Source organism: Colletotrichum abscissum (assembly GCF_030869225.1).
Source record: "Colletotrichum abscissum strain IMI 504890 chromosome Unknown Scaffold_1.1, whole genome shotgun sequence".
Lineage (NCBI taxonomy): Eukaryota > Fungi > Ascomycota > Sordariomycetes > Glomerellales > Glomerellaceae > Colletotrichum > Colletotrichum abscissum.
Genome location: NW_026849987.1, coordinates 2,100,399 through 2,124,718, shown reverse-complemented (window position 1 = coordinate 2,124,718; position 24,320 = coordinate 2,100,399). Strand labels below are relative to the sequence as shown.

Below are 24,320 nucleotides of genomic sequence, written 5' to 3'. Positions count from 1 at the left end.
GCTTTCCCTGGGTTGCATACTGTTTCACTGCATATCCTCGATAAGTTAAAAGGTCACATGGCAGAGGAACAGAGTATTGGAGGTCTGCGATATCTCGCAGGAATGCAGTTGTTGATCAGGCTACCTAATGCTATGTGTTTGCTCGACAACCATACAAGCCTTCATACACGCTATTCCAGGGGGTATTCGTGCTCCAAGTCCAGATGCCGCTGGGCTCCCAAAATGAGGAAGAAAAGAAAATGAAGCGAAAGTCCATGTAGGCACAGAGCCCTCGTCCATCGAGGACGCTCCGGTATAAAAATGTGATATGTACAATCCAAGAAAGTAAAGGACGTGGAAAATAGTCTCATATATGTCATGATGTCCACCATGCAATGCACCATCCGATGCTAAACGCCGTGCGAAACAATTCTTGTGGTCTCGCTGTAAATGCAAATCAAAAACTCCGCCCAATGTAGTTGTAGGCACCTCTCTAAACAGAGAGGACGTAGTTGCCCTGGTCGATCTTGCCGGCCATGAGCAAGCCCAATTCCCTCATGCGCTCACAGCCGAGGCCGCGCTGAGGCTTGCGCTCGGGGACTTGTCCCTTACGAGCGCGGTTGCAGTACTTTTGGTAAAACTTTTCCTTGCGACGCTGTCGCTTGCGCTCCAAGCCCTTAACGATGTCGATGGCGCCGCGGATATGCAGATCGTTGGCAGGAGCCTTGGAGCGACGCCCCTTGGCCATGTGGGGGAACATGGAAGGAGGACGAGGAAGAGACTTGGTAACGGTGAGACCAGGGCGAGATGCCAAGGTCTTGAAAGTAATAGCGCCGTGTCCATTGCGAGGAGAGGCGGGAGGAGACTTCAGCATCTGAGGAGCCGGGGATCTCAGGCGACGGGGGGAAGGACCGTCAAAGAGGCGGCGAGGGGAGCGGCCACGGTTCTTGGGAGCAGGAGAGGCACGACGCTTGACGGGCGGGGGAGAGTGGAAGCGCTTGGGAGGAGTGTGCTCCGCTTTCTTCTGGCGACGGCTTCGGTCGTTCTTGTGGTGCAGATCCTCCATCTTGCCGTGGAAGAACATCTCGTCATCACTGCTGTGGTGGACGGGGTTGTAGATTTCTTCCTCACCCTCGTCCTCTGGGTCCGAAGCAGGAAAGCTGGGGTCGATGTCCTGGGGAATCAACTGCAGCTTCTCGCGTCTGCGAGCGGCCAAGCAAGACATGTAAGCATCTTCCATGGGACGGTCCTCATCGAGAGTACCGCAGACGAAGTCAGTGCTGTCGGGAAGCTCAGGTGTGCCAGGGCGGATCTTGATGCGCTGAGCCCGGCCACGTCGGGCGCGGAGGCTGCTGTGAGAAGCAATGGACGAATCTGAAAGCTGCTCAGGCAGAGAGGGTCTGCGGGCGATGGGAGTGCTGTCGATGTTCTGAATGGTTGAGCGGCCGGGAGTCCACAAGCGGAGATCATCGTCTTCCTCTTCCTCCTCGGAATCGGCGAATCCGGTTTCCTCGTCCGTCTTGTAGCCATCGGAATTGTCATCCTCATCAGAAGCGTCGTCCTCATCTTCGTCCTCATCATCTTCATCCTCCTCCTCGTCGTCCTCGCAGTCATCTTCATCGTCGTCGGCGTCTTCAAGGTTGTCGAGGTCCTCATCATCGTCAATGGCGGTAGCCAAGTCCTCCTCCTCCTGCTCGGCCTCCTCTTCCGCCTCAGTAGCAAGCTTACGAATGGCGTTCTCCTTCTTCAGAGTGTCGTCAATGGTAATGCGACGTCCCTGGGATGAAAAGGCCTGACGGATCCAGTCGTCCTCGCGGGGAATGTCGCTGGCAAACTCGTGGAATTGAGACGACTCATTGTTCAAGTCGGAGGGGTTGGCGGTGATGTACTTCTTGGTGGTAGGAGACTTGACAGAGACGTCAACCTGGGGAGGAGCGAGGGTGGGTCTGGGAGACCTCGAACGGGTCTTGCGAGCTGTCGCCGGCGCAGGTGCTTCAAGTCTGGCGGCTGCCATCTCCAATCGCTGGGGAGGCGTGTTTTGCGTGGAAGCAGGACGCTGAGGGACGGGGCAGGCGAACTTGATGCAAGATCTTCGCTGAGGCTCCTGGGCAGAAGGTGCCTTGACCATGGGCTGGCTGCGGATAGGCTCAATGGGCTTGCTGGGCTTCGCCGCGCAGGCGAACTGGATGCAACGCTTCTTTGGCGCCTCCTTGGCAGGCTCATCGTGGATGTTCAGAAGACGCATCTCGGGAAGAGGCGGGCTAGGAGTGTTGGCGCGGGACGGGCTGGTCAAGCCAGTATCGCTCGTCAAGTCGGCAGTGGAGGCCAAGCTGATGTTGCTGGCCATGGAGCGACGACGAGCAAAGAAGGACATACCCGGGCGGGCCTCGGGGTCCTCATCTTCGGAAGGGCTGTGGAGCGCCTTGGTCAAGAGAGAGGCGTTGTGGTCGAGGGTAGTGCGTCTGATAGGGTTCCGCTTGAACATACTGGTGATGGGAGAAATGGGGAGTTGCGTTTCCGGTGGCTCATCGACGTCGGCGGACTCGTCTTCTACCATGGAGGGCATATTTGCGCAATGTGTTGACCAGGCCAGGACGTTTGACGTCGCAGCGTCGTGTTGTGTTGTTCGGTGCGTCATGGTGGAGAGGTGTGATGTTGGTCGAGGTTGGGTGCAGGGGGTGATTTCGGGCTCTCGGCTCGAGGTGTGGCGAATGGTTGATGATTCCAGGCCAAGTCGTTCAACGATGCTTCTAGCAGGCGCAACCGGTCGAAGATCGACTTCGTAAGAGCTGTTGGTAGTAGTAACAGCTGTAGTAGTAATGGCGAGATTGCTTGCGAGAAGCTTCTCCGAGTGATGGTGGTAGTTGGTGTTGTTTTGTTGTATGGATAGGTTGATGAGAGGGGGTGCCCTCAAGAGGACGTGCAGCTGTAGATCGTCTCGAAAGACAAGTGCTGCAGATCAAGTCGTGTCCCTAGGGACCGTTGTGCTATAAGAACAGAACTGACATCTCGAGGAAAACAGTTGATGTGTGTAGTAGTAGTAGTTGCCGGGGCAGATGAGGGAGATTATAGGATGATCGGGCGTTGCCTCAATGTGAGGCGCGGTAGTGCGATGATTCAGGGTCCTTGGGGGTACGAGAATAACTAAATCGGCGTGTGCGCAGATCCCAGATGAGAAGGGCGAGCGTGAGTGTGGCCGTGGACGGGTGGGCGTGGGCACAAGGATTGGTGTGTGCTGGGCGAGCAGATGACGTCGGGCCTAGCGTGGCGCAGGGAAATGGCGAAAACAGACGGAAAGGATGGTAGACTCGTAGAGTATCCGTACCGTACGTGTGAGTGATGTGAGGGAAGGGAGAGAGAGAGGAAGGATAACGGGCGAGAGGGCGCTGGGATAGATGGTCGGACACCGAGGAACTTTAACAGGTTCCGGGAGTATTCTTGGCAGTTGGAGGACCAAGGTGGGATGAAATTCAGGATTTTCAGAGGCTGAGGGCTCGAGCGCTCTCGTCTCCTTTGCCGATGTGTGCGTCTGCTCCGTACGGTGGGCAGTACGGTAGAAAGGTACGGGTACCCAGTGTGGATACGTGGTCGAGTATTGAGCTGGGGGAGACCTGACTTGTTGCTGCTGGGACGGATTCTGGGAAGACCTGGGAGGAAAGGCGACCAAATAGGTGGCGACGGGTAGAGGCCGTGACTAGGGGAGGTCAGTTGGCCAGTTTTCTTTGGTCAAGGGCAGGCAAATCCCTTTACCGCCTTGTTGGTGCTGCCGTTGCCGCGGGAGGTGTAGACGGGTGTGGGTGTGGAGCGTGGAATATGGTGCGGGCCCTGAGAGGTGTGTATGTAGGTGGTAGGGTAGGTATTTTGTCCGTGGTGCTGGTGTGTGTGTGCCTGTGTGGTGTGGTGTGGATGCTTCTCGTTTGCTAGAAGACCCGAAAGAAGAGTTGCGGTATTACAGCTCCAGTCAGCTCAGCGCGCGACGAGGAGGTATCGGACAGCGGGAGCTTTTCGTGGAAGCAGGAGGTCGGGAGAAGCGTCTGAGTGAGAGGGGAAGAAGTGGGCGCAAGGTGGCTGATTGATTGATGGACTGATGGATGATTGAGAGACCCTCCTAGAGAAAGGGAGACAGGGCGAAGAGGAGAAGAGGATATCCGTAAGTGGGCGCGCGCAGTACGCAGCATGCAGCTCAGTATGCGGTAAGAGTGGGTGGGTTGTTGACTGGGTGCGTGGGATTATGGATATCCGTCTGGCCAGGAGAGACTCGCGGGCGTTTGGTCGCGGTGATTCTCTTGGTAGTCGTTTGTGGTAGAATTGCTCGTCAATGCGTATCCGTACTCTGGCCGCGTCGTCCTGGCTGCTTTGGATTGGAGGAGAGAGGGAGAGACGGTTGTGTGTGTGGTGGTTTTCGGGGTCAGGTGGGCGAAAGGGCCGGGGTGATGGATGGCCAAGAGACTGAGAGAAACAATGGCAGGCCGCAGGTTGCAGAATAAGGTGCAATTGGCGTGTGTGGTCTAAGGTGGTTTTTCGGGGTCTTTGTGTGCGTATGTGGTGTGCGGTGTATGGTGTGCGTGTTGTTTCTGCAATCTGCAATGGGAATACTCCGTGGACAGGGAAGACGACGGGTAGCTTCCTGCGAAAAGGGTATTATCCGTAGGCAGGGAGGACAAGACGCGGGGTGGATGCCAGATGGTGTGTATGTGAGGCAGTGGCAGCGGCAAGCAAAAAGAAACCCCAAGCAGCGGATGAAGCGCAAAGAGGGAAAACCACCAAAAAAAGGGGATGATAAGATTTGGGATGTTGGACTTGGCGAGATCAAAGTACGCAGTAAAGTGTTTGAAGATCTTGGCGGACAGGCAGGAGCCAAGAAAGAGTGAGGCGCTGCTGCAGTGCTGCAGGCTCGCGGACTGCAAGACTGCAAGTGCGGTGCTGATTCACTCTTTCTGCCTTTTTTGCTATTCCTTGGCAAAAAGGCAGCAATTGGCAGCTGATAGATAGCCTGATGAACCTGATGAAGACAACAAATTCACTGCAGATGCAAGTTCAACTCCAAGGTAGCCGGTGCATATGGTAATAGGGTTTTATTGCGATGCGTCTTTTTAATTCCCTCGGCACAAATCTCGCGGCCCTCATTTTTCACGTTTGAAATACCTGCATAGTACGGTATGCTCCGTACACACTCCAAAAAGAGTGAGCTTCGTGTTGGGTATTTTGGTAATTTTGACAATTGTTTTTCCCCCCCCAAGTGTCCAACCTCCAGAGTCCAGACATGGTTTGGTGCGGCCCCATTGCATTCTCTGGTCAACGCCCCCGGGTATGAATGAATGCTCAATGGTCCCAACTCTTTTTTTTTTGTCTCTCTAAATTTTTATTCCGCAGCCTAGAAATTTTTCAATGGCGCTCGGTCCGGTCTCCCCTTGAAAAATTTCCTTCGCCTAGGTGTTTTCCGTGGAGATTCCGCCCTTCTTCGAGAATTTTTATTTATTTTCTTTGATCCCGTATGTCTCCGGGGGCCCGGGGGTGGCACGGATTGGGGAAAAAAGGAAACTCAGTGTCAAGTTCAACTTGTCAATGGGCGATGTGGACCCCCAAAAAGAACACCGCTAGTCCGGGGACAGGCCTGTCGTTCAGGGCTCGCAGGGGCCTCTCCATTTTCTCATATCCACTGGACCGTCGGAATGAAAGAAAGGGCCAGCATCATCATCAATACCAGCGGGAGATGGAATGATGGATCGGGGTAGCGGGCGCCACACAGTGTCCAGCAACAGTATCTTTGGTCTTGAACCTCTCCAAAGCGGTGATTCGGAGTGGAAACGACTTTCTCAACCTGCGCCGGCGTTGCGGGAATCTGCGGCACTTTTCTCGCCTTGCCTCGGGTACCGCGCCAAGCAAGTTCAAGCTTCGCGCCGAAAACGGAGCTAGCCGAGTGGGGCCCGGAGACCTCAGACGAAAGGAATTCCACACTGTCAGACTGTACCCTCCCATCATCTTATTGGTCAGAAATTCTGCGACGATTAACCGTCAAACACCCGATTGCCCCCATCCGTCCACCCATGCATGGTACGTACGTGAACGTACCGATTCGCAGTTATGGATACTCCGTTGCACGAATACGTACCTCATTCAACATCCCCCCAGCCCTGACGGAACTCCCTGAGTCCTGGCTTCTCAACCCACGCCGAGCACCCTGCCCCTGTCCTCCCATCGACCTTCAATCGACAATCACGACGAAAATGGCATGGCTGTGGTCCTTGTCGGCCCTCGCCCGCTGGCCAGTGCTCTCTCGAGCCTCTCCACCGCTGGTGGGTGACCATTGCTGGCCCTCCCAGTGGCTGCATCTGTCTCGTCAAAACATCCACACTTTGCTCAAATCACTCTGCTAACCGCTTTTTCAAGGCAAATACGCATAGAGGAGCACTTGCGAAATAGTCTACTCCGTAAGAATCAAAGCTGGCATCGGCAAGGGCCAAGGAAGGGAATGCAACTAAGCTAGCAGCCACGCCGGCCTCCCCTGCTAGGGCCGAAGAGGAAGAGGAAGGGAAAGGAAGAAACGGATCCCGTGCGCCATCTCGAAATCTCGCATCTGCAATTCCCTAATTGCTCAAAGCCCGCTGGCCGCTGCCCTCTGCAAAGTACAGAACACACTACCGTCTGACCAACCATCATCCTACCCACCCTCCCTGGCCTTGTCTCATTTCATCAAAAAGTGACTTGCGTCTGCCATATCTTGTTCGTATGACACGCAGGTCACCGCTGGTTCACCTGGGTCTAAGTCTCGGGAGCTAACTCTTTCTCTCCAGTCATCTTCTCAAGTTTCTTTCCGGGCCCCAAACGTCTACTACGGTACACCGTCAAATCACCGACTCACTACTCCGCACAGTCACGGTCATCATCCGTGATCCGTCCACTCAGAGCAGAGCAGCTTTTCGAATGTCAGTCTTCAGTCTCTCCAGCGAGAGTCTCAGCGTCTTTCTCTCCCAACTAGTCAACCCCCACACCACACCCCCTCGGGCTTTTCCTTGACACCCATACGAATAGAGCCGCCTGTGTTGCAGATGCAGCAGCAGCTGTCTTGTCTTGTCGGTGTCCTCGTGAGGCAGCCGTCGATTTTCCTTGGCCCATTTTCCACGAGTCTCATTCCATTCCTGTGTCGAGAATCCCACGCTCCAACTCGTCAATCTCCAGCTCATACTTTCACCTTGACACATTCTCTGCCCAGCCTTCATTCATTATGCCCTGACCTACCCTGCCCTGTGGCCAGTCAAGTGACTCCAGTCTCCAGGCCCCCCAAAAGCGCCCCAAACAAACTCGTCTGTCGTTTGTTTCCATCAAGTCTCTCGCTTGGCTCCGTTCTGTTCTATTCACGGAATGCCGTTGTGTCAATAATATTATTGCCCCGTTCTTACCGAGGAAGAATACCATCAACAACATGCAACCCCAAACGCAGTGCCTTGACTCGACGTCCCTTCTCTTTTCCCCCCCCCCCCCGTATGCCCGCAGGAGCCACTCATTGGTTTTGCGTAGAAGCAGTCCATCAAAATGAGACATTTTCCTCCTTTCCCCAGCGCTCAGTCCGACTGCAAAGACTAGCCATCCTCGTCTTTGACCTTCAGGTACACCCGCTACCCGCAAGTTGTAACCTGCACCCTCTTCGCTTACACTGCGTTTTCCTGCCTCCTCTTGAGCACTTTCAATGTACAGAGGGATATCCCTCCAAAGGAACACCAAAAGAACGCACTTGCACTATTTGCTTCCTCGTTCGCTCCATGTCACGTACAGGCAACCCGCCGCAAACATCAGACGGAATGGGGCCTTGGTGCTGGGGACAGGACCGTTAGAGCCGTCTCCGATGGCAATGTAGCTCAGGCAGCTCAGCCCTTTAGATCTCCATGCAGCCAATACGCGCTGCCAATGGCATTTACCAGCCATGGAGACGAGAGACCAAAAATACGGCGGCGGCGCCCGTTGTTGTCGTTGCGCACCATTTAGAGTGAACCCTTGGTGCCGGCCGCGCCCATCAACACCAAGAAACTGGAGCCATTGCTATAGTTGGTCGCTTCATCTTTCCCAAACCTTCGAAACAGAACAAATCTCCATCGACGCTTTTAATAGCGCTCTTTTGGTTTACATTTGTCCTTTTCCGGTTTTCTCGCACTGGGCAATGGCGGTGCAAGTTGGTTTCCCTTTCATCGTTTGATGGTGGACATGCAAGGCGCTGCTAGCTGCTTCGTCCGACAGTCGGCGGGCTGTGCTTCCACATGCAAATCCTTAGCTTGTGTCGTTTTCTCTTGAGGAAGGTTGACCAATCTTGAGAAGAGGAGAAGAGACTCCTTCACTTCCACGAGAGTGGCTACTCCTCCTGTAAGCCCACCGCCCATCATCAGAAAACAAGCTTCGATTCGACAGCCTCTATCCCGGACCATTCCTCTTCCTGACTCGCCCGGCGCATCGCTGGTTGCCAAGTCTCGGGTCACTGGAGGCGCCGCCATCAACCGCCCAGGGAAACTTGTGACATTGATTATATCATAAGCCGAGCGTCCGCTGAGCTCTCCCTGCCTGCAGCTGTTTACGTCGAAATGCAGCTGTACCTTGCCGGTGAGCCGCTGGCATGCAGGATCTCAATGCGAGAGATATCCCGTGGTCATGCGTTCCATCTTTTGTTCAATGATGCAAGCTCAGACTCAAGCTCAAGCTCAAGCTCAACTACTCAGCCTTGGAGTATTGGCATGCAGCATGACGGCATCCAATACTCTGCGACTGCTTATTCTTCGTGCTGCGACTCCTTGGCATCGCAAGGTGCACAGCAAAGAGGTGGCCCGGCGAAGAGGAAGTGAAGGTGAAAGAGTCCAATGCGGAAACTTGCAGATGCGGCCTCTTGAGTGGATGCCCCAGACCTGCGCGGGCATCGCGAGAATGGCCCGTCCGCGCGACCCTCGTTTCCGCCCTAGACCGATTACGGCCTCTTAGCATGTCTGCATGTGTTTGAGACTTCGGGAGGCAGCACAGAGATATTTGGGTGAGAGAGGATCTTGAGGAGGTAAGAGGGCGAAGGAAGAGATCTGGCACTCGGACACCACTGCCAAGAGATCCAACGGTCTCCGAGTTGACCTCTTTGGTCCTCGCGCGACAAGACTTCATACAACGGGGCCCCGACTCCCTCTCCCAAAGCAACAAAGAAGAGAAGAGCATTTCATTTTCATACAGCAAAGTGAGGCATCGACTTCTTGGCATTGGAACCCGACTATAACATGAAGAGAGGCGTTCATTCGTTATCGAGAGATGTCGAAAACGAATAAGTTTCGATTTTCCAGCGGACCTCCCGGGATGCCGTCTTGGTCTTTTGGGCCGAGCGGACTCGCGGACTCTGGAGATTCTCTCTGTCTCCCAGCTCTGTTCTTGAATCTTTCCCCAATGCCGAGCCGGCCGTGATGTTGATCAACCCCCCATGTTTTTTCCCGCCCTCCTCTCGGTGCTCCCCACGCTTTCATCTACGCTCGCCGAGCTTTAAGGTGGGCTCTTTCAATGTGGGGAGAGTATGCCAGCGGGCGCTCGACAAGCGCGAGCAGAAAAGCAAGATTTATCGCTAGTAAGGATTGCGAACACAGAGTACACTACTGAAGGACGAGGAGGAGCGGTGATTACATGGCATTTACGGCACCTCCTCTCATTTCGTGCTTGGCTGGGAACGGCCTTGTTTGCTTGCTGCCCCTCTCTCCTCCATCCTCCGAGGTGGGGGGGACAACCTTCGGAGGACTTGTCAGTGGGCAATCGTCATGCCGATGCCATTCATCATCAGGGCTTCATTAAGTTGGTTAGAACTACAAGTCTACACTTGTAGGTGAGCTTTCCTGAACGGTGAACCCCAAACTCTGGTCATGGCTAGCACGGCGGCGGCGCGGGAGATTTCGTCACTGCATGTGCTTAGGATGTTGACGACAGCACGATGGACGCACTTGTGTCGGGCTTCCCTGGCGTGTCCGTGGTCATGGTAAGGTAAGAACCCCGGCCACGAAAGCGTGGGATGTCAAATGTGAGGTGTTTAACGGAGTAGTTCTCCTCAACTCAGGCCGCATGCGCGTGAGTTGTCGTGACCCCCTTTTTTCCAGTATCCCCTTCTTTCCAAGTGGCTTCCTCTGACAGGTTCAATCAACGAGCCTGCAGGCTCGCAAAGGGCCATTAGAGATTCGAAGACGCAGTAGACAGGCAGAAAACCCCCGCGTCGAATCCCTGATCTGCTTCCGTCCCCTGTTAGATTCCTGTCGGAAGGTCGGTCGAGTTATTCGAAAGAAATACCCCGCATTCTGGGACGAGCGAGGGGGAGGAGTGATTGCGACGCCGCACAACTGTCCCATCTCCAAACGTTGACTTTTCTTCACGCGGTAGCGGCGCGTAGCGTTGGAAATTCGTCTCCCGCCCCCATCCCCCTCCACTGCTCTCGCTCGAATCCAAGTGGTCAGCAAGGTGGCATGCAGAGTGCATACATATGAACAAGGTCGCCAGGGGACAAGAAGAGACACGCAAGACGAGAGATCGACAGGTTCTCGAATCGCGGGGCCAATCAGTCACAAAGTCCCCCTCCTCCTGCCGTCGTTGATCGATCGATTGGGGGATTCAATGATTCTGCCACTTCTGCTAAGCTTATGCACTCGTGTCGTCAAGCTCACTGCTTGACTGCTTCTCCCGCGGGGGCAAGGCAGCAGGCTAGCAAAGCAAAGAAGGCACGAAGGGTAGTACGGAATGTTAGCATGGTGCCATTTCATTAGAGTTGCAGTGTAAGCTTCTACAGTAGGAACTACCGGCACTCTGTTTCTCTGCTTTACTCTCGTCTGCTAGTGCAGTATTCCATCAACGTTCCAAGGTTTTGGGTGTGTGTTCTTCCCTTCCTCGGTGTCATCAAACTACTTTTGCTAGTGCGAGGTAACCGCACCTGGGGAACACATAGCTTTTGGTGTGTGAAGAGCTTCCTTGACACATGAAAATGTGACAAGAGCTCTTTGAAGCTCGCCCTTGCCCCGTGGGCGGTCAGAGTTCGGAGGGGGGGGGGGGGTTGCAAGCGCCACGCGACGATTTGCGACGATCACCCAACTCTCGGTGCGTGGGAAACCCAAATCCTTGGCAAAGGTTGAAGCCAACCATCTTCAAAAGGAGCTACGCTACTGGACATCTTCAGAACAGGAAGAGCGGTGATTTCCCCCTCCATCTGCTTCCTCCCCCCCCTTCTGCGACAAAACCAAACGCACCAAAGGAGAAAGCTCCGACATACTGGAGACGTGAAGAAGATGGAAGGTCTGCCGGACTAGCGGTAGCGGTTCTCCCCCTTCTAGTATGCGCTTCACCACACCACACACCCTCCTTCTTGCTCCTTCACCGCCGGAATGACTGGATTGAACTGGTGGTGGAGAAGGGGCTGTTCTCGGGAGACCGCATTGGGAAACTCCAGACCTACTACTCCTAGACTTGATACCCCTCTATGGTGGTGGTGGTGGTTATTTGGCAGCCTGGGGAAGGATGAAGGAGTAGGGGCTGAAGCTGGGCCTAAATTCCACACTACTCCTCTCACCATGAGCCAGCCACATTTTCATCTGACAGCGCCGGTCACCGCTCCGACGAGATTTGTTGTTGTGTATTTTGCTTACGAGCTTAGCCAACTCGCGAGCTTGTTAACACGCTAGATTCCTGTCGAGGCACGCTTCTACCGGTACCCTTCTACGTCTGTGCTTGTGGCTTTTTTCTGTTGGCTTTCGTACTCCAAGGGGCTTGGAGGGAGCAATTGACTCTTGTAAGCTCGAGACTTTGGGAAAGTACACACCCTCCAAAGGGAGAGAGGTCAAGACGTCTCAGATCTTTTCCTTTTGGGCCGTGGCAATCCGATGCCGGGAAAGTTTGCCTGCGTTTGTGAGGATTCTGGTGTGGTTGATTTAGATTTCAGGGTCCTTGGAAGTTCGGTTCACTCGACAGAGGCAAGGAGGCACGGAAGAACGGAAGAAGTGAGTGTCACGGCCTCTCAATGCTGGAGGGCGAAAAGTGAAGCATGAGGCCCTCGTCTTCCTAGCACCTGCTACTATTCAATCGCGAATGGGAGTTGCCCTCGATACCCCCTTGCTGGGGCGTTTCGCATGAACGTTTCTGAAATCTCGTTCCCGAGGGCAAGAGAAGAAAAGAACAGAAGAAAGCTTGACGAGACGAGAGCGAACTGTTTGGGCTTCCCGTGAGAGGCTGCCCAATCGTCATTAGGCATCGGGTCACCTGGTCCACGGGCTTTTGAGGCATGGGCAATGACACATGCCTCGCCTTCATCTGATCTCGTCGACCTTTCTTTCTCGTCTCGGTTGCTTCCAGAATGTTCAAGGGAAGAATCTCGACTACATGGTTGCTGGGGGAAGGGCAGAAAGCCTTTCAACGTTGTGTGCCGTCGCTGCCGTCGGTGGTTGTCGAAAATGCCATGAGGCTCAACTGGTCCGGCGCATATACACACCATCATCTTTCCTCGGTTCTCGGCGCCCGGAAGCTCGGTCGTAGTAAAGGTTGGCGAGTCACGAATGATTGAAGCGTGAAGGGTTCCCTCTTTTCTTTCCTTTGCCTTGTGAGCCCAGAGGCGAGGTTTCATGAGCCGCGGATCTTTACTTCCTCCATGGGTTTCGGGGAGGGATATCTCCCATGGCCCCCATGGGGATGAGGAAACGGAGTCGGGAGCGCCATCGGCCGAGGGAGGGTTCGCCTCGTTCGCCTTGCTCCGATGACGGCTTCCCCGGTTTCAAGGTTCAGCATGAGTGTGTGTGTGTGGCTGGTGCTCCTCGAAAATGTAGATCGCTGTCCATCTTCTTTTGTCCTTTTTGGGTGTCCTTTTCTGTGTCGATCATTGAGGGCATTGAAGGAAGTTTCGTTTCAAAGGAGGCGGATGCTGTCGCCAAGTGGCACTGCCAAGCACCTAAGGTATCTCGTTCCTATGTCGGAGAATTTTGGTACATTTGTTACGTTCTTTGTACATAGATTCGCCATCTTTGATGGACATGGTATTTTGGCCAAAAGTCTATCCAAGTTACGTAGAGTAAGGATCCTCAGCGACGCGGTGATCATTGATCCCATTTGGACAGCGTCGGAACGTGGCGGTTACCGGGTGTGGTTTGATGGCCGTGATGGCATAAGTCGAAACGGTTTGTATGTGGAAGTGATTGACGGTACGATTTGCTTGATGATCGACGGTCACGAGTGGTGCAGCAGGACCATGTCAACCTTGTTGCCTTGCATGAGGCTAAGCAATGTATGCCAGCCACTGTCCATCGCGAGGGGATAGGAACGTGAAGAGGTCGACAGCCAAGTTCGATTATTGATGTTGATCCGGGACTTGTCGAGTCAGTTGCCTGCTTGGAGTATCCTTTTCGTGTGGCATGTCGTGTATCGTCAGATATCGGTTTGTTACGTGGAGGTCGTATGTCATATTTTGCTGCTTACCTATGAGCGAGGCAGGTGAGTACAGAATCAATCATGAGGTTGGACATGTGAGTCTGTGTAGGTAAGCTGACTGGCCGAGTGAAATGTGACGAGATGTGATTCACGTGTGGTTTGGTGGTTATGTTTTCCTCTGCTTACGTGTTGATGGGCATGCTGAGCGAAGACGTTCCATCGACTTTGATGCCAGGCTCAAGAACAAACAATATTGGCGAGTTGCCCATTCCAAGTAGTCCATCAGCCAGAGCCCCTTTGCCAGGTGTTCTCTCCAACGTTGGCAGAGCACGCCGGAGCAGTTGCCCGCATGATATAAAGTAAATTCAGTCGTCTAGGAGTGGGAGGAAGACAGCACTCCACGCGGAAAAAGCTGCCATCTAGCTATATCCATGGCTATGAGACTTTCTAGGTAGCTGGCATGGAGGTTTGCATGCTGCTGACGGGGATTTGGTGAATGAGCATGAAGTTCTCCTGCCATGGAACAAGACGCCGTGAAGCAGGATTTGCTAATTATCTCAGTTCATGTACCGGATTTTTTTCCTTAGTTCGCTTCTTGTATCGTGCTAAAGATGACATGTAATTAGATGCAAAGTAGACGGCATTGCTTTCGAGACCAGTGGTGTTCGTTGCGTTGGAGAATCGACTTGGTGTAGCTCACATGGCCTTGCGAGTCGTCGAGGTACGGTCACAGACGAGGGACATCTGGCTGGCCTGCAGCAAGGCCCTTGGAATCTCGAACCTGGCAACTCACTAGTAACTATCTCTTTTCCAGAAATAAGGCACTGCGACCGATGTATGCGTGATGAAGGTCTTCAATTCTTCGACTGGCTGAGACATCAGTCTTGTTGTTTGCGTGAGTTGTGAGGGATGTTGGCACTGCCCAACTTGAGGAAGCTGCTTTTGATGGCCCCGTGTCGCGGTCTTGGATTCGTTGTATGTATTTTTCGCAAAATATGTGAGTACGATTTGCGACACGTGATGAGGAGTGGTGAACGACTACGTCTCATAAAGGGAAATACTCACACGATGGTTTTAGCGGACAGGCTGTGTATGGCAGCCATACACTACATCAGCAATGGCCGCAACTACCGCGTCACTTACTTCACAATACAAAAGCCGTGTGAAAGATTCTGAAGGACACTGAGAGCTAAACGAGCTTGGTGTCTGGCAGGATCATATGGAAATTGACTCCCAGTTCGATACCTCATGTAACAATCCGCAGAAGCGATCTGAGACAATCTTGAGGTAACCTGAAGTAACATTTACCAGAAACGTAGTTGTATAGACCGCTAAGTTGGCCAAGTCTAGGTTAACCGCAGCCTTCGTGAAATACAAGATCAAACTAGACTGACGTTTGTTGACAGGGGGAACACCATTACCTGTGAGGCTATGTCATGATAGGATTGCGACAGATATAAAGGCTATCTGCGAGTTGGATCACCGCTACTATGACGACTAGACAATGCAGACGAGGAGCAGCTAAATGACTGAGTAAGATGAAAATTCTTCGAGAAGTCACAATGGGAGGATGCTATACATATGTTTGTGCCGACCATGCCAGTGACGGATGACCTTCGCCAGTACCTTTAAAGCCAATCATCGCTAACTTCAACATCCAATTTTGTAAGACTCGTTTGGTTTCGATGCACGGTTTTCATTGGAAGAAGCTTAAGAGTAGTTGCAGGAACTCACTCATGGTGTCATCCAAATCAATAAAGTATAATCAACCTGTCTCTGTCTATGTGATCTCTGTAAAAACGGCACCATCGATTTATGGCATAGAAGGCCACAAGCCGGGAATAGGTTTGGTCATAAGCGCCTCTTGTCTCCCAGTTCAGACTGACAGCATTTTAAGTTTGATTGATCTCGAGCATTGGCCATAATCATGCTGCAGAGTATGGTGCTCAGGGAGGATGTTGAATCACGGTCGTGAGGCAGGAGAGATGAGAACTTTTCTCACTATTGCAGCTGCCTGAAGACTACTGCCTTGACACCACTCGATATACCACATTATATATACCTCGAACTATCAAATGCCCCATGCTACTGTGATTGCGTGGGAGCAAATGCTTCTTTCCAGCAGGGCTGGAGCAACTCGGCCGAGACAAAGACCCGAGAACAGGTAAAAGTTTCGATATTGTGAGTCACTACTCGATTTTATGTACTTCCGTTGTTGCATTTGACATTAGGGAATTGAAGTAGCGGCAGACACGAATGCTATAAAGGAAGATATTCTCAATTTGGCAAAATAGATGAAGATGGCAAAAAGAGTTCAACCCCCCCCCCCCCCCCGGTGCTGGACTGGGGGCTACACCTCTTAGTGCTCATGCTGGGATATTTTTGGTGCTCAGGCTGGGAACTGAACTCGACCTCGGAGCCTGTCGTCGAGTAGGCTGTGGGCGTTTCTGATTATTTGTTGACCGTAAACCATTTCACCTCCCAGCCAGTTTGACCTGACCCGTCGACCTGGACGGGCGCCTCCTTCCTGGTGGTAGGAATGGAATTGAGGGGACCTATATGGGCATCATTTGTGGTGTATTGTGTGGAAGGGTGGAATACACAGAGAGATGGGAAGTCTTTGTCCTGATTCATCGTGCCGAACCTGGATGATGATCACCATATCACCGTACCTAGGTAGGAGGGCATTGGGTCAACGGTTATCTATCGGCACATGCAGCGCATCAATTTCATCATCAAGCTACGAATGCATTGAAGTACTCAGACGAGATCTCAGGGCAGCCTGGAAAATGCGATCAAGCGAGAATGAGAGCCAGAACGTTTCGGTGTAGTACCCCATACGTGGGCGTTGCATCCTCGCGACAAAGTCCAGATTGCCAGCGTCTTATTGATTCGGATTCGGAATGGTCGCACGCAACGATTAATCGGATGAATTCATCCAGAAAACTTCTTGCGTTCTAAAGAAAACTAAAAAATCACATTGCTGGCTTACCACACGCTTATATACAGCTCGAAGCTACCTAGAACATAAATTTTGTCACAGGAGGAAGACACGATGTTGGTGAAATATCATTAAACAGAGGCCTAAAACTCTTTAAAGTAATATGCGGTATAGAGGAATAAGATTGCGTCTGCGTTTTCCTCTGTTCAAACAGGTTGACGGAGTGAACCGGGGCTGCTCCGTGCACTGCGGGTCATGTGCTTTACGGCGTGACCAAAGTTTCTCCCGCTAGCCGAATCGCGAATGGACTCAGCCGAAAGATTCCTGCCTGCGACCTCACCCGAGCTGCCTCCAGCAACACATCCCCATTGCCAGCTCAGCCCATCATGAACTCTTTCCGCTTCGCGCGCGCGGCCCTCCGAGCCCGTCCTGCTGCCTTCCGCGCTCCCCTCCAGCGCAGAACCTACGCAGATGCCGTCCCGGACAAGGCAAGCAGCCCGAGCCTGCATCCTCCGAGCCGGAGGCATCCCGAGTACCCGCTGACCATTTGCAGATCAAGCTGAGCTTGTCCCTTCCTCACCAGGTACGAAGTCGATAATACCCGAAACAATTGAACGAGAGACGAGACGACGATACGAGGGGGATGCAAGGCGGAAGCCAATTGAAGGATCAGAGCTAATTGCCGCAACACGCAGTCCATCTACCAGTCCCAGGATGTCGTCCAGGTCAACATCCCCGCCGACTCCGGCGAGATGGGTGTCCTCGCCAACCACGTTCCCGCCATTGAGCAGCTGAAGCCCGGTCTGGTCGAGGTTGTCGAGGAGAGCGGCCCCAGCAAGCAGTTCTTCCGTACGTTACGACCGAGATGGAGCTTTTCAAAGGGATAGGAGAAAGGCAGGAAACTGACGATGATTGTGTTTATAGTGTCCGGCGGCTTTGCCGTTGTCCAGCCCAACTCTGTTCTCAGCATCAACGCCACCGAGGGATACCCCATTGAGGACTTCAGCGCCGAGGCTGTCAAGTCCCAGCTTGCCGAGGCCCAGAAGGTCGCCAGCGGCAGTGGAAGCGAGTTGGAGATCGCCGAGGCGAAGATTGAGGTCGAGGTGAGTAATTTTCCAAACAAGGCCCTCGAGCGGTACAGTAGGGATGCTAATTGTAATTCATAGGTTCTTGAGAGCCTCCAGGCTGCCCTGAAATAGAGAGTGTAAAAGAAGGTCGTGGCAGACACATGACGTTGTACATCAAGACCCGGATTCCCTTAACTTTATCTAACATCGCATAATTGAATCCACTTGCGACGTTTCTAGCGCTCTTTCTCTGTCAAAACCCATCATTGCGTGTGTGCCATGGATGCTACGTCATGTACCAGAAGGTCTTTCCACGGAGTGACTACATGGGTCGAGGTTGCCTACTGAGGGCCAAGTCGGTCCTGTCTGCTATCCATTCGAGGAGGCCCCTGCCTGTCTTCCGTCTTTTGATCTCAAACTACTTATCCTGACCTCACTCGAGGCAAATTCTCTTCCCTAGGTAAATGTTCCGCATCGCCCGTCAAGGAGCATCGTTTCTCAACCCCCCACGGCCCATCCATTACAGTACCAATTTGCACTTACCACGACATTATACAGTATTATTCAATCCTTACCCATTGTTTCTCATAATGGAGGATCCCTTCTTTGATAATTTCTCCCCGCCCCGAGCCAACGTCTTCATAGCCGAGCCCGAAGACGGTGACATCCCAGAGGGTCTTGTATCCGCGCGACGACAGAAGTTCTCAAGCCGGCCTTCTATTCGTGTTACGAGCCGCAAGCCATCACCATTAGGTGCGAGGGAACGCGAGAGCACTTGGTCTGGTTAGGGCCAACGCACCAACAAGGTCTTCGCGAGACCAGCAACGCGCAACACTCAAACTGCAGAGTCCAGGGTGCCATCTCAAGACCACTCATTCTTTGGACAGAGTCCAGAGCAAGCCTCCAGAAGCAACAGTCAAGCCCCCATACCTGCATTACGTCTGCGGAAGTCAATGTACCTCACTCCTCCACGAGTAGCCGACCCAGACTCTATGCAGCTTCGCCAAACCGCTTCGACCGGTCGGCTTCGAGCAAGACCGAGCAGGACGCTCAACCGGCCTCCAAAGATGCCAATGGCATCGATTTCGGCCTCATCAAGCCCGCAGAAGCCACGACACTTTTCCAACAACTCCGTTTCCTCCATTCACTCTTGCGGAACAGATATGACAACCTCGACCATTCGGAAACGCCATGCTCGGGATATCTTTGCAGAATTTGGCATCTCTCGTCCGTCGGGATGGCTCTCTGACGACGAAGAAGAGGACTTTTCGCGTCACCGAGATGGAACCAACAGCATTCCCAGGCATGTTCTCAACACGTGCCATTCCTGCGGCGCAGAGGTAACTTCTCGCACATTCTGCTCTACGTGTGGCCATGCGGTATGCCCACAATGTGCCAGCGAAATACCGGACGATGGCTCGATCGACTTTGAGCATACTGAGAGTAGTCATCGGAATGCTGTAACCAGTCAACATCATATTTCGAAGGTAATAGAGGAGCACATTCGGTCATCCTCCAGCCTGGAAACTACAGAGACATCGAAGAAGAATCAGAGGACCCCAGCCACCTCGGTCAATCTCAATGAGAACCCCTTCATACTGGCCGACAGGATGACGAAGATCACCACGGCCGAACCTCAGATCACTGACATGACGGTTGGCGCGGGACAAGCATCAAGGCTCTCAGATTGTGTTCCTAGGCAAACGGACTTGAATACTGCAGAGACACACGGAGATTACGGGAATCCAAGGTGCAATGCCACCCATGCCGGGCATCACTCTGGTCGCCACAGTATTGCATGCATTGCCGAGCAGCAAAGTTCAGTAAACATGGATGACTCGGAGCCGCTGCGACCACATCTCCCGCTGGAGGATCCCGTCCAGAACAAGATTGACCAAATGTACCATCACGCTGAAGATCTCAGACGTGCACAGCACATCATGGAGCACCTGGCCACTGGTTCCGCTGGAATTTCAGCAAGCAAGCAGAACTCTCAACACACTACTCCCTTTGCACAGCAGACGCAGTTCCGAACCAAAGGTCTTGATACCAATCGCGAGAAGTTGATCAGTTTTGATGCGGCCATGGCCGAAAGCAGCGAGCGCGCCAGGGCCTAGGACGTCCATAGCCTCGAGAGGTCCCAGTCTTTTGACGTAGATCCAGTCAAGAAGAGAGGTTCAGATTCGCTGTCTGTTCTTGCCGGAGGACGACTCTCTCGTTCTCCATCATGGCTGAAGAGTCCTACTCAGATCTCGAATCGCAGGACGAGCAGACTGACGATAATGGAGACCAAGAGTTCTCCCCAAATGAAGACGCCCAGCAGTCGAGATTCCGCCGCAAAGACAATCAGTCCGGCATCTGCAATTTCCTCCGAGAGTGTCAAGAGCAGCAGCTACCTGGTCCAAGGTCAATTTGAGCAGCTCAGTTCCCCAACAGGCGGAGCGTCTATCCAGTGGCCAAAGTTGAAGAAGGTTCACAAAGAGGCAAACCATGAAGTGCAAAAAGAGCCACTTCCGTGGCTGAAGAGACCGTTGCGTCGTGTGCATAAAGAGGAGAACATATCGCAGCAAGCTGAGGAACAAAAGGCTGCTGATGTTGAGTCATGGAGATCTCAGCTTCGGAAAGTTGCAGCCGCAGAAGCCGAGTCTGCTGAGGGACACGGCACACATCACGCCGATCGCAAGCGGGCAGACAGTTGCGTCTCGTGTGGCCACGACACACCATCACCGCGTGTTCCCGCCGACGGGCGAAACAGTACATCAAATGCTGTTAAAGCCTCTCTGGAGGAAATTGGCAGGACGGAGCAAGTCGCTCAGGAGGATCAGGCTTACGCAATGAGACATAAGCGCCTCGAAGAGATGAAGAAATCGATCTCTCAGAGATCGAGCTCAAGGATATCGACAACGACGAAGACTGAATCAAAGACTGTGAGCCAAGTCACACGAAATTTGGAGGCTACTCACTCTACTTCGGAAACGTTCGAAGTCGAAGACGCCAGCGCCAACGGCAGCGTGGAGCTGGTGGAGCGATTGTCTCGATCTCTTGATGACGAAGTCGAGGTATTCAGTCCGCTACCAATCATGCCACCGAACCATACATGCTCTTGGAAGGAGAGATATCTGAATTTGACAGCGGAGGTGCGGGAGTTGAAGGCGGAAATCGTTTCTCGAGAACGACGCGACACGCCTGGGCACGCGGACGTGGGTGTCAACGTCAGCCAGGATGATGATTACGAATTGGGAGTCGAAGGGCTCACCATTGTCATGCATCTCAGAGGCAAAGACGATTTGATCATCAACACTGACTTGACGCATGCCTCTTCCGGACTTTGAAACAAGGGTGTGTAGAAAGACTAGGATTGCTGTTTGTACGTAGCGGATGGGCAGGGCACGGGATTATGATAGAAGCATGGATTAAACGATGCGAAAACACCAATAAATTGCTTTCATTTCTATATTGCCAACCGCGGGTTTGTATCAGGAGACGTCGCTGGAATTCATTCTTCCTCGACCACCGTTGATATTCGCTGTCTATCCTTCTTCCATTCTCTTCTAATGATTTTCCCTTCCCTCCCGTTTGAATATTAAATTGGTAGCGTCATGAAGCTAGCAAGCAGTTGTCTGCAGGCCGGCCGTTTTACCGTCGCGGATTCGGACTAGCGACGCCGAGGGACGGTTGTACGGGAATTAGGTAAGCACGGTACGATACGGCAAGAAGAGTGGAGACCTCCCAAAGCTAAAAGAGACACTGAGGGGAGAAAAGAAGCCTCAAACCGACCGGCGGAGGGTAAAAAGGTCCAATTTGGGGAAGGACAGATATTCCATTTGCCGTTTCCCCGTGTCAGAATCAGAAGGAACCCAGAAGCACTCAGCGCTGGAGTAGTCGCACCAGTGGGAGGCAGAAGGAGAAGGCGGACAAGGTTTGTAAGGTTAGAGCAAGCTGTGGGGCTCTTCCAGGGCGCGCACTGACAGCCGGGCGTTGAGGTGATTTGGCCTAATAGATTGGACTTTGCCATTCACACAGCGCACGCAGCCAGCGAAGACAGGACACAGTGACCTCCCCCAGTGTGTTCTTGTTCTACCTTACCTTACCTAAGGTTAGGTGGCGCCTTGAGTAACTCCAGGGCTCTAAGTACCTTTGTCACTAATGGAAGGTACCCACTGGTTAACCCCTGCTCGCTCTTCCGGAAACTACCACCGCAGAAGCAGCCACCAGCGCAGGCACAAGCACCAGTTTATTTCGAGGCCACGATTGTCAAAAGAAAGTGACTTGGTCAAAGCCAGCAGATTGCGGCCACTTCATACCCCAAACCAAGTCCCCGACCTCGACCTGGAAGAAACAACCAGCGGACGGAGGCAGACACCATTCCTTGACGGTCTCTGAATTGTTCTTCTTTTCCCCCTTTCATATCCCTTCTTGGTCTCGTCTACACTTCTTCAAGTGTACCCGCGCACGACACACTCCCGCTCTTTTAAGACCTTTTTTTTTTAACTGGGCTGCATAGCTGTCCAGCGACGTGTCCGGATCCGCGCGCAAGACTCCCACTCGGATTTGGATCTCGACTTCACGACTGACCACCTCTCCAACACATACCATACACAGCAACCCGACACCGACACTCTAGAGCTCCAGAGCTCGTCGCTGCGCCGGTCAAGATGAGTTCCGACTACTCGTACGACGCCGAGGCGCAATTCTACCCCTTCTTCATCCTCGCCATCACCAGCATCATCACCTTGCCGCTCGGCTACACCCTCGTCTTCCCCTCCAAGGACATTGAAGCAAAGGCCCCGCGCATCCAGAGCGACTTTAAGCCCGAGCATGTCGACCTCATCGACAAGCAGCGCAAAGCGCACGAGAAGAAGCAGCGCCGCATCGTGCGCGTCATTGCCGTCCTCATCGGCCTCGCCGTCATGGCCGGCATGATCTACCTCATTATCCACACACAGAGCGTCACACAAAAGATCTGGAACCCATATGATATTCTCGGTATCTCTGACGTATGTTGACCACTTCACCTCACCGGCTGCCCGTCTCTTTCCCCCTCCATACCCCATCCACATAGTGCTGACACGCTGTTGCGTCTAGTCTGCCGACGAGAAGACAATTAAGAAGGTCTACAAACAGCTTTCAAGAAGACTGCACCCCGACAAGGTCAAGCCCGACCCGGCCAAGAACGAGACCATCGAGTCCCTCAACAACGCCTACGTCGAGATTTCAAAGGCCTACCAAGCCCTCACCGACGAGGAGATCCGCAACAACTACATCCAGTATGGACACCCCGACGGAAAGCAGAGCTTCAGCATCGGTATTGCACTCCCCCAGTTCATCATCTCGGACGGCAACGGCAAGTTCGTTGTTCTCGCCTACACACTCCTCCTCGGTGTTCTCCTGCCTTACCTGGTTGGCTCCTGGTGGTACGGAACTCAGCGCATGTCCAAGGATGGCGTGCTTCTTGAGAGCGCCAACAACCTATTCCGCGCGTATGACGAGAACGTTGACGAGGGTGGCGTTGTTACTGCCCTCAGCAGTGGCAAGGAGTTCGATGCTGTTCTGAAGGGCGACAAGGCCGAGTCTGGCCTCTCCAAGCTCGAGTCCAAGCTCCAGGCCAACGCCGAACAGGCTGGTGTCTCCCAAAAGGACAAGCAAGCTCTCGAGGACCTCGACAGCGGGGTGCGCCGCAAGGCTTTGGCTCTCCTGAGATCTTACCTCGGCCGTGTCGAGCTCGAGGACGCCGCCCTCGACAGCGCAAAGTACGAAGTTGCTCCCATCGCCCACGCCCTCACCCGATCCTTCTCTGCCATCGCCCAAGCGTACGGTAACACTGGTCCCATTCTGGCCGCATACTCTACCAGCCAGCACCTTATCCAGGCTCTCCCGCCCAAGGCCTCTCCTCTCCTTCAGCTTCCTCACTTCACCCAGGACATCGTTCGTCAGGTCGAGGGAGGCGACTCCAAGGTTCACATTTCCCTCCAGCAGTTCATGGATCTGCCCGATGAGCTTCGCAGAAACCTGGTGGTCCGCAACAACCTCCTTACTGAGGCCCAGTACAAGTCTGCCGTCAATGTCGCTCAACAACTGCCCCAGCTCCGCGTTGCCAAGGCCTTCTTCAAGGTTACCGGCGAGCGATTCATCATCCCCTCCTCTCTCGTTACCCTCGTTGTCAAGGGCCGCATTATCCCGCCTGGCAGCGAAAATGTGCCCGAGGTCAACGAGCTGGACCTGGAAGACATTGACCCCGCCGAAGACGACCTTGAGGCCTACCTTGGCCGCAAGAAGAAGACTATCAAGGGTCCCGACGGCAAGCCTATCCCTGTTGACGACAAGCCTATTCTGCCTCCTCTCGCCCACGCTCCTTACTTCGCCCGCGATCACGCCCCCAAGTGGTACGTTTTCTTGACCGACTCTAAGCAGGGCAAGATGGCTGTTCCACCCTTCACCTTCACCCAGTTCGACCAGCCCATCTTTGGCGACGACGGCAAGCCCACCTTCAACATGCAAACCCTCAAGGCTCAATTCGCCGCTCCTCCCCAGGCTGGTCACTACACATTCGTTATGCACGTCGTATGCGACAGCTACGTTGGATTCGATACAAAGATGGAGGTTACGCTTGTTGTCGAGGAGGCAAACAAGGCGGCAGCAATGGTTGCCGAGGATGATATCAGTGAGCCCGATGAAGGTTAGTACTCCCTCCTCTCCCCCAAGCCGTCCTACACACTAACAGCAATCAACAGACTCGATAGCCGGTCAGATGCAGGCTCTCAAGGGCGGCAGCGTACCGGGCGCCACCAAGCCCCGCAGGAAAGATGACGATGACTCGGACGAGGAGAGTGGTACGGACGACGATGTCCAGGACGACACGAGCGAGACGAATACCGATACAGAGGATGAGTCATGAAGCAACGAGGCCTTTTGAGCCTGAGCGGGTTGGTTGGCGG

The 24,320-nt window shown here is 53.4% G+C and overlaps 6 protein-coding genes across 6 annotated transcripts; 5 read left to right on the top strand and 1 right to left on the bottom strand.

The window, feature by feature from the left end:
* Nucleotides 1-472: 472 nt before the first annotated feature.
* CABS01_00681 (uncharacterized protein) lies at nt 473-9,960 on the bottom strand (the record flags this gene model as incomplete). Its single annotated transcript, XM_060534062.1, has 2 exons — nt 473-2,931; nt 9,927-9,960. 2 exons carry the CDS (start codon nt 9,958-9,960, stop codon nt 473-475), a joined length of 2,493 nt encoding a protein of 830 aa, XP_060406576.1.
* Nucleotides 9,961-12,739: 2,779 nt separating this feature from the next.
* Nucleotides 12,740-13,524, top strand: CABS01_00680 (uncharacterized protein; the record flags this gene model as incomplete). Its single annotated transcript, XM_060534061.1, has 2 exons — nt 12,740-13,151; nt 13,487-13,524. The coding sequence occupies 2 exons, from the start codon at nt 12,740-12,742 to the stop codon at nt 13,522-13,524; spliced, it is 450 nt and encodes a 149-aa protein (XP_060406575.1).
* A 3,180-nt stretch (nt 13,525-16,704) lies between these two features.
* On the top strand, nt 16,705-17,517 carry CABS01_00679 (ATP synthase; the record flags this gene model as incomplete). The annotated part of the gene is made up of 5 exons (XM_060534060.1): nt 16,705-16,794; nt 16,872-16,901; nt 17,014-17,167; nt 17,243-17,421; nt 17,485-17,517. 5 exons carry the CDS (start codon nt 16,705-16,707, stop codon nt 17,515-17,517), a joined length of 486 nt encoding a protein of 161 aa, XP_060406574.1.
* A 332-nt stretch (nt 17,518-17,849) lies between these two features.
* Nucleotides 17,850-19,502, top strand: CABS01_00678 (uncharacterized protein; the record flags this gene model as incomplete). Its single annotated transcript, XM_060534059.1, has 2 exons — nt 17,850-18,138; nt 18,232-19,502. 2 exons carry the CDS (start codon nt 17,850-17,852, stop codon nt 19,500-19,502), a joined length of 1,560 nt encoding a protein of 519 aa, XP_060406573.1.
* Nucleotides 19,503-19,691: 189 nt separating this feature from the next.
* On the top strand, nt 19,692-20,717 carry CABS01_00677 (uncharacterized protein; the record flags this gene model as incomplete). Its single annotated transcript, XM_060534058.1, has 1 exon — nt 19,692-20,717. The coding sequence occupies one exon, from the start codon at nt 19,692-19,694 to the stop codon at nt 20,715-20,717; it is 1,026 nt and encodes a 341-aa protein (XP_060406572.1).
* Nucleotides 20,718-22,040: 1,323 nt separating this feature from the next.
* CABS01_00676 (DnaJ domain-containing protein) lies at nt 22,041-24,280 on the top strand (the record flags this gene model as incomplete). The annotated part of the gene is made up of 3 exons (XM_060534057.1): nt 22,041-22,382; nt 22,471-24,061; nt 24,117-24,280. 3 exons carry the CDS (start codon nt 22,041-22,043, stop codon nt 24,278-24,280), a joined length of 2,097 nt encoding a protein of 698 aa, XP_060406571.1.
* Nucleotides 24,281-24,320: the final 40 nt, after the last annotated feature.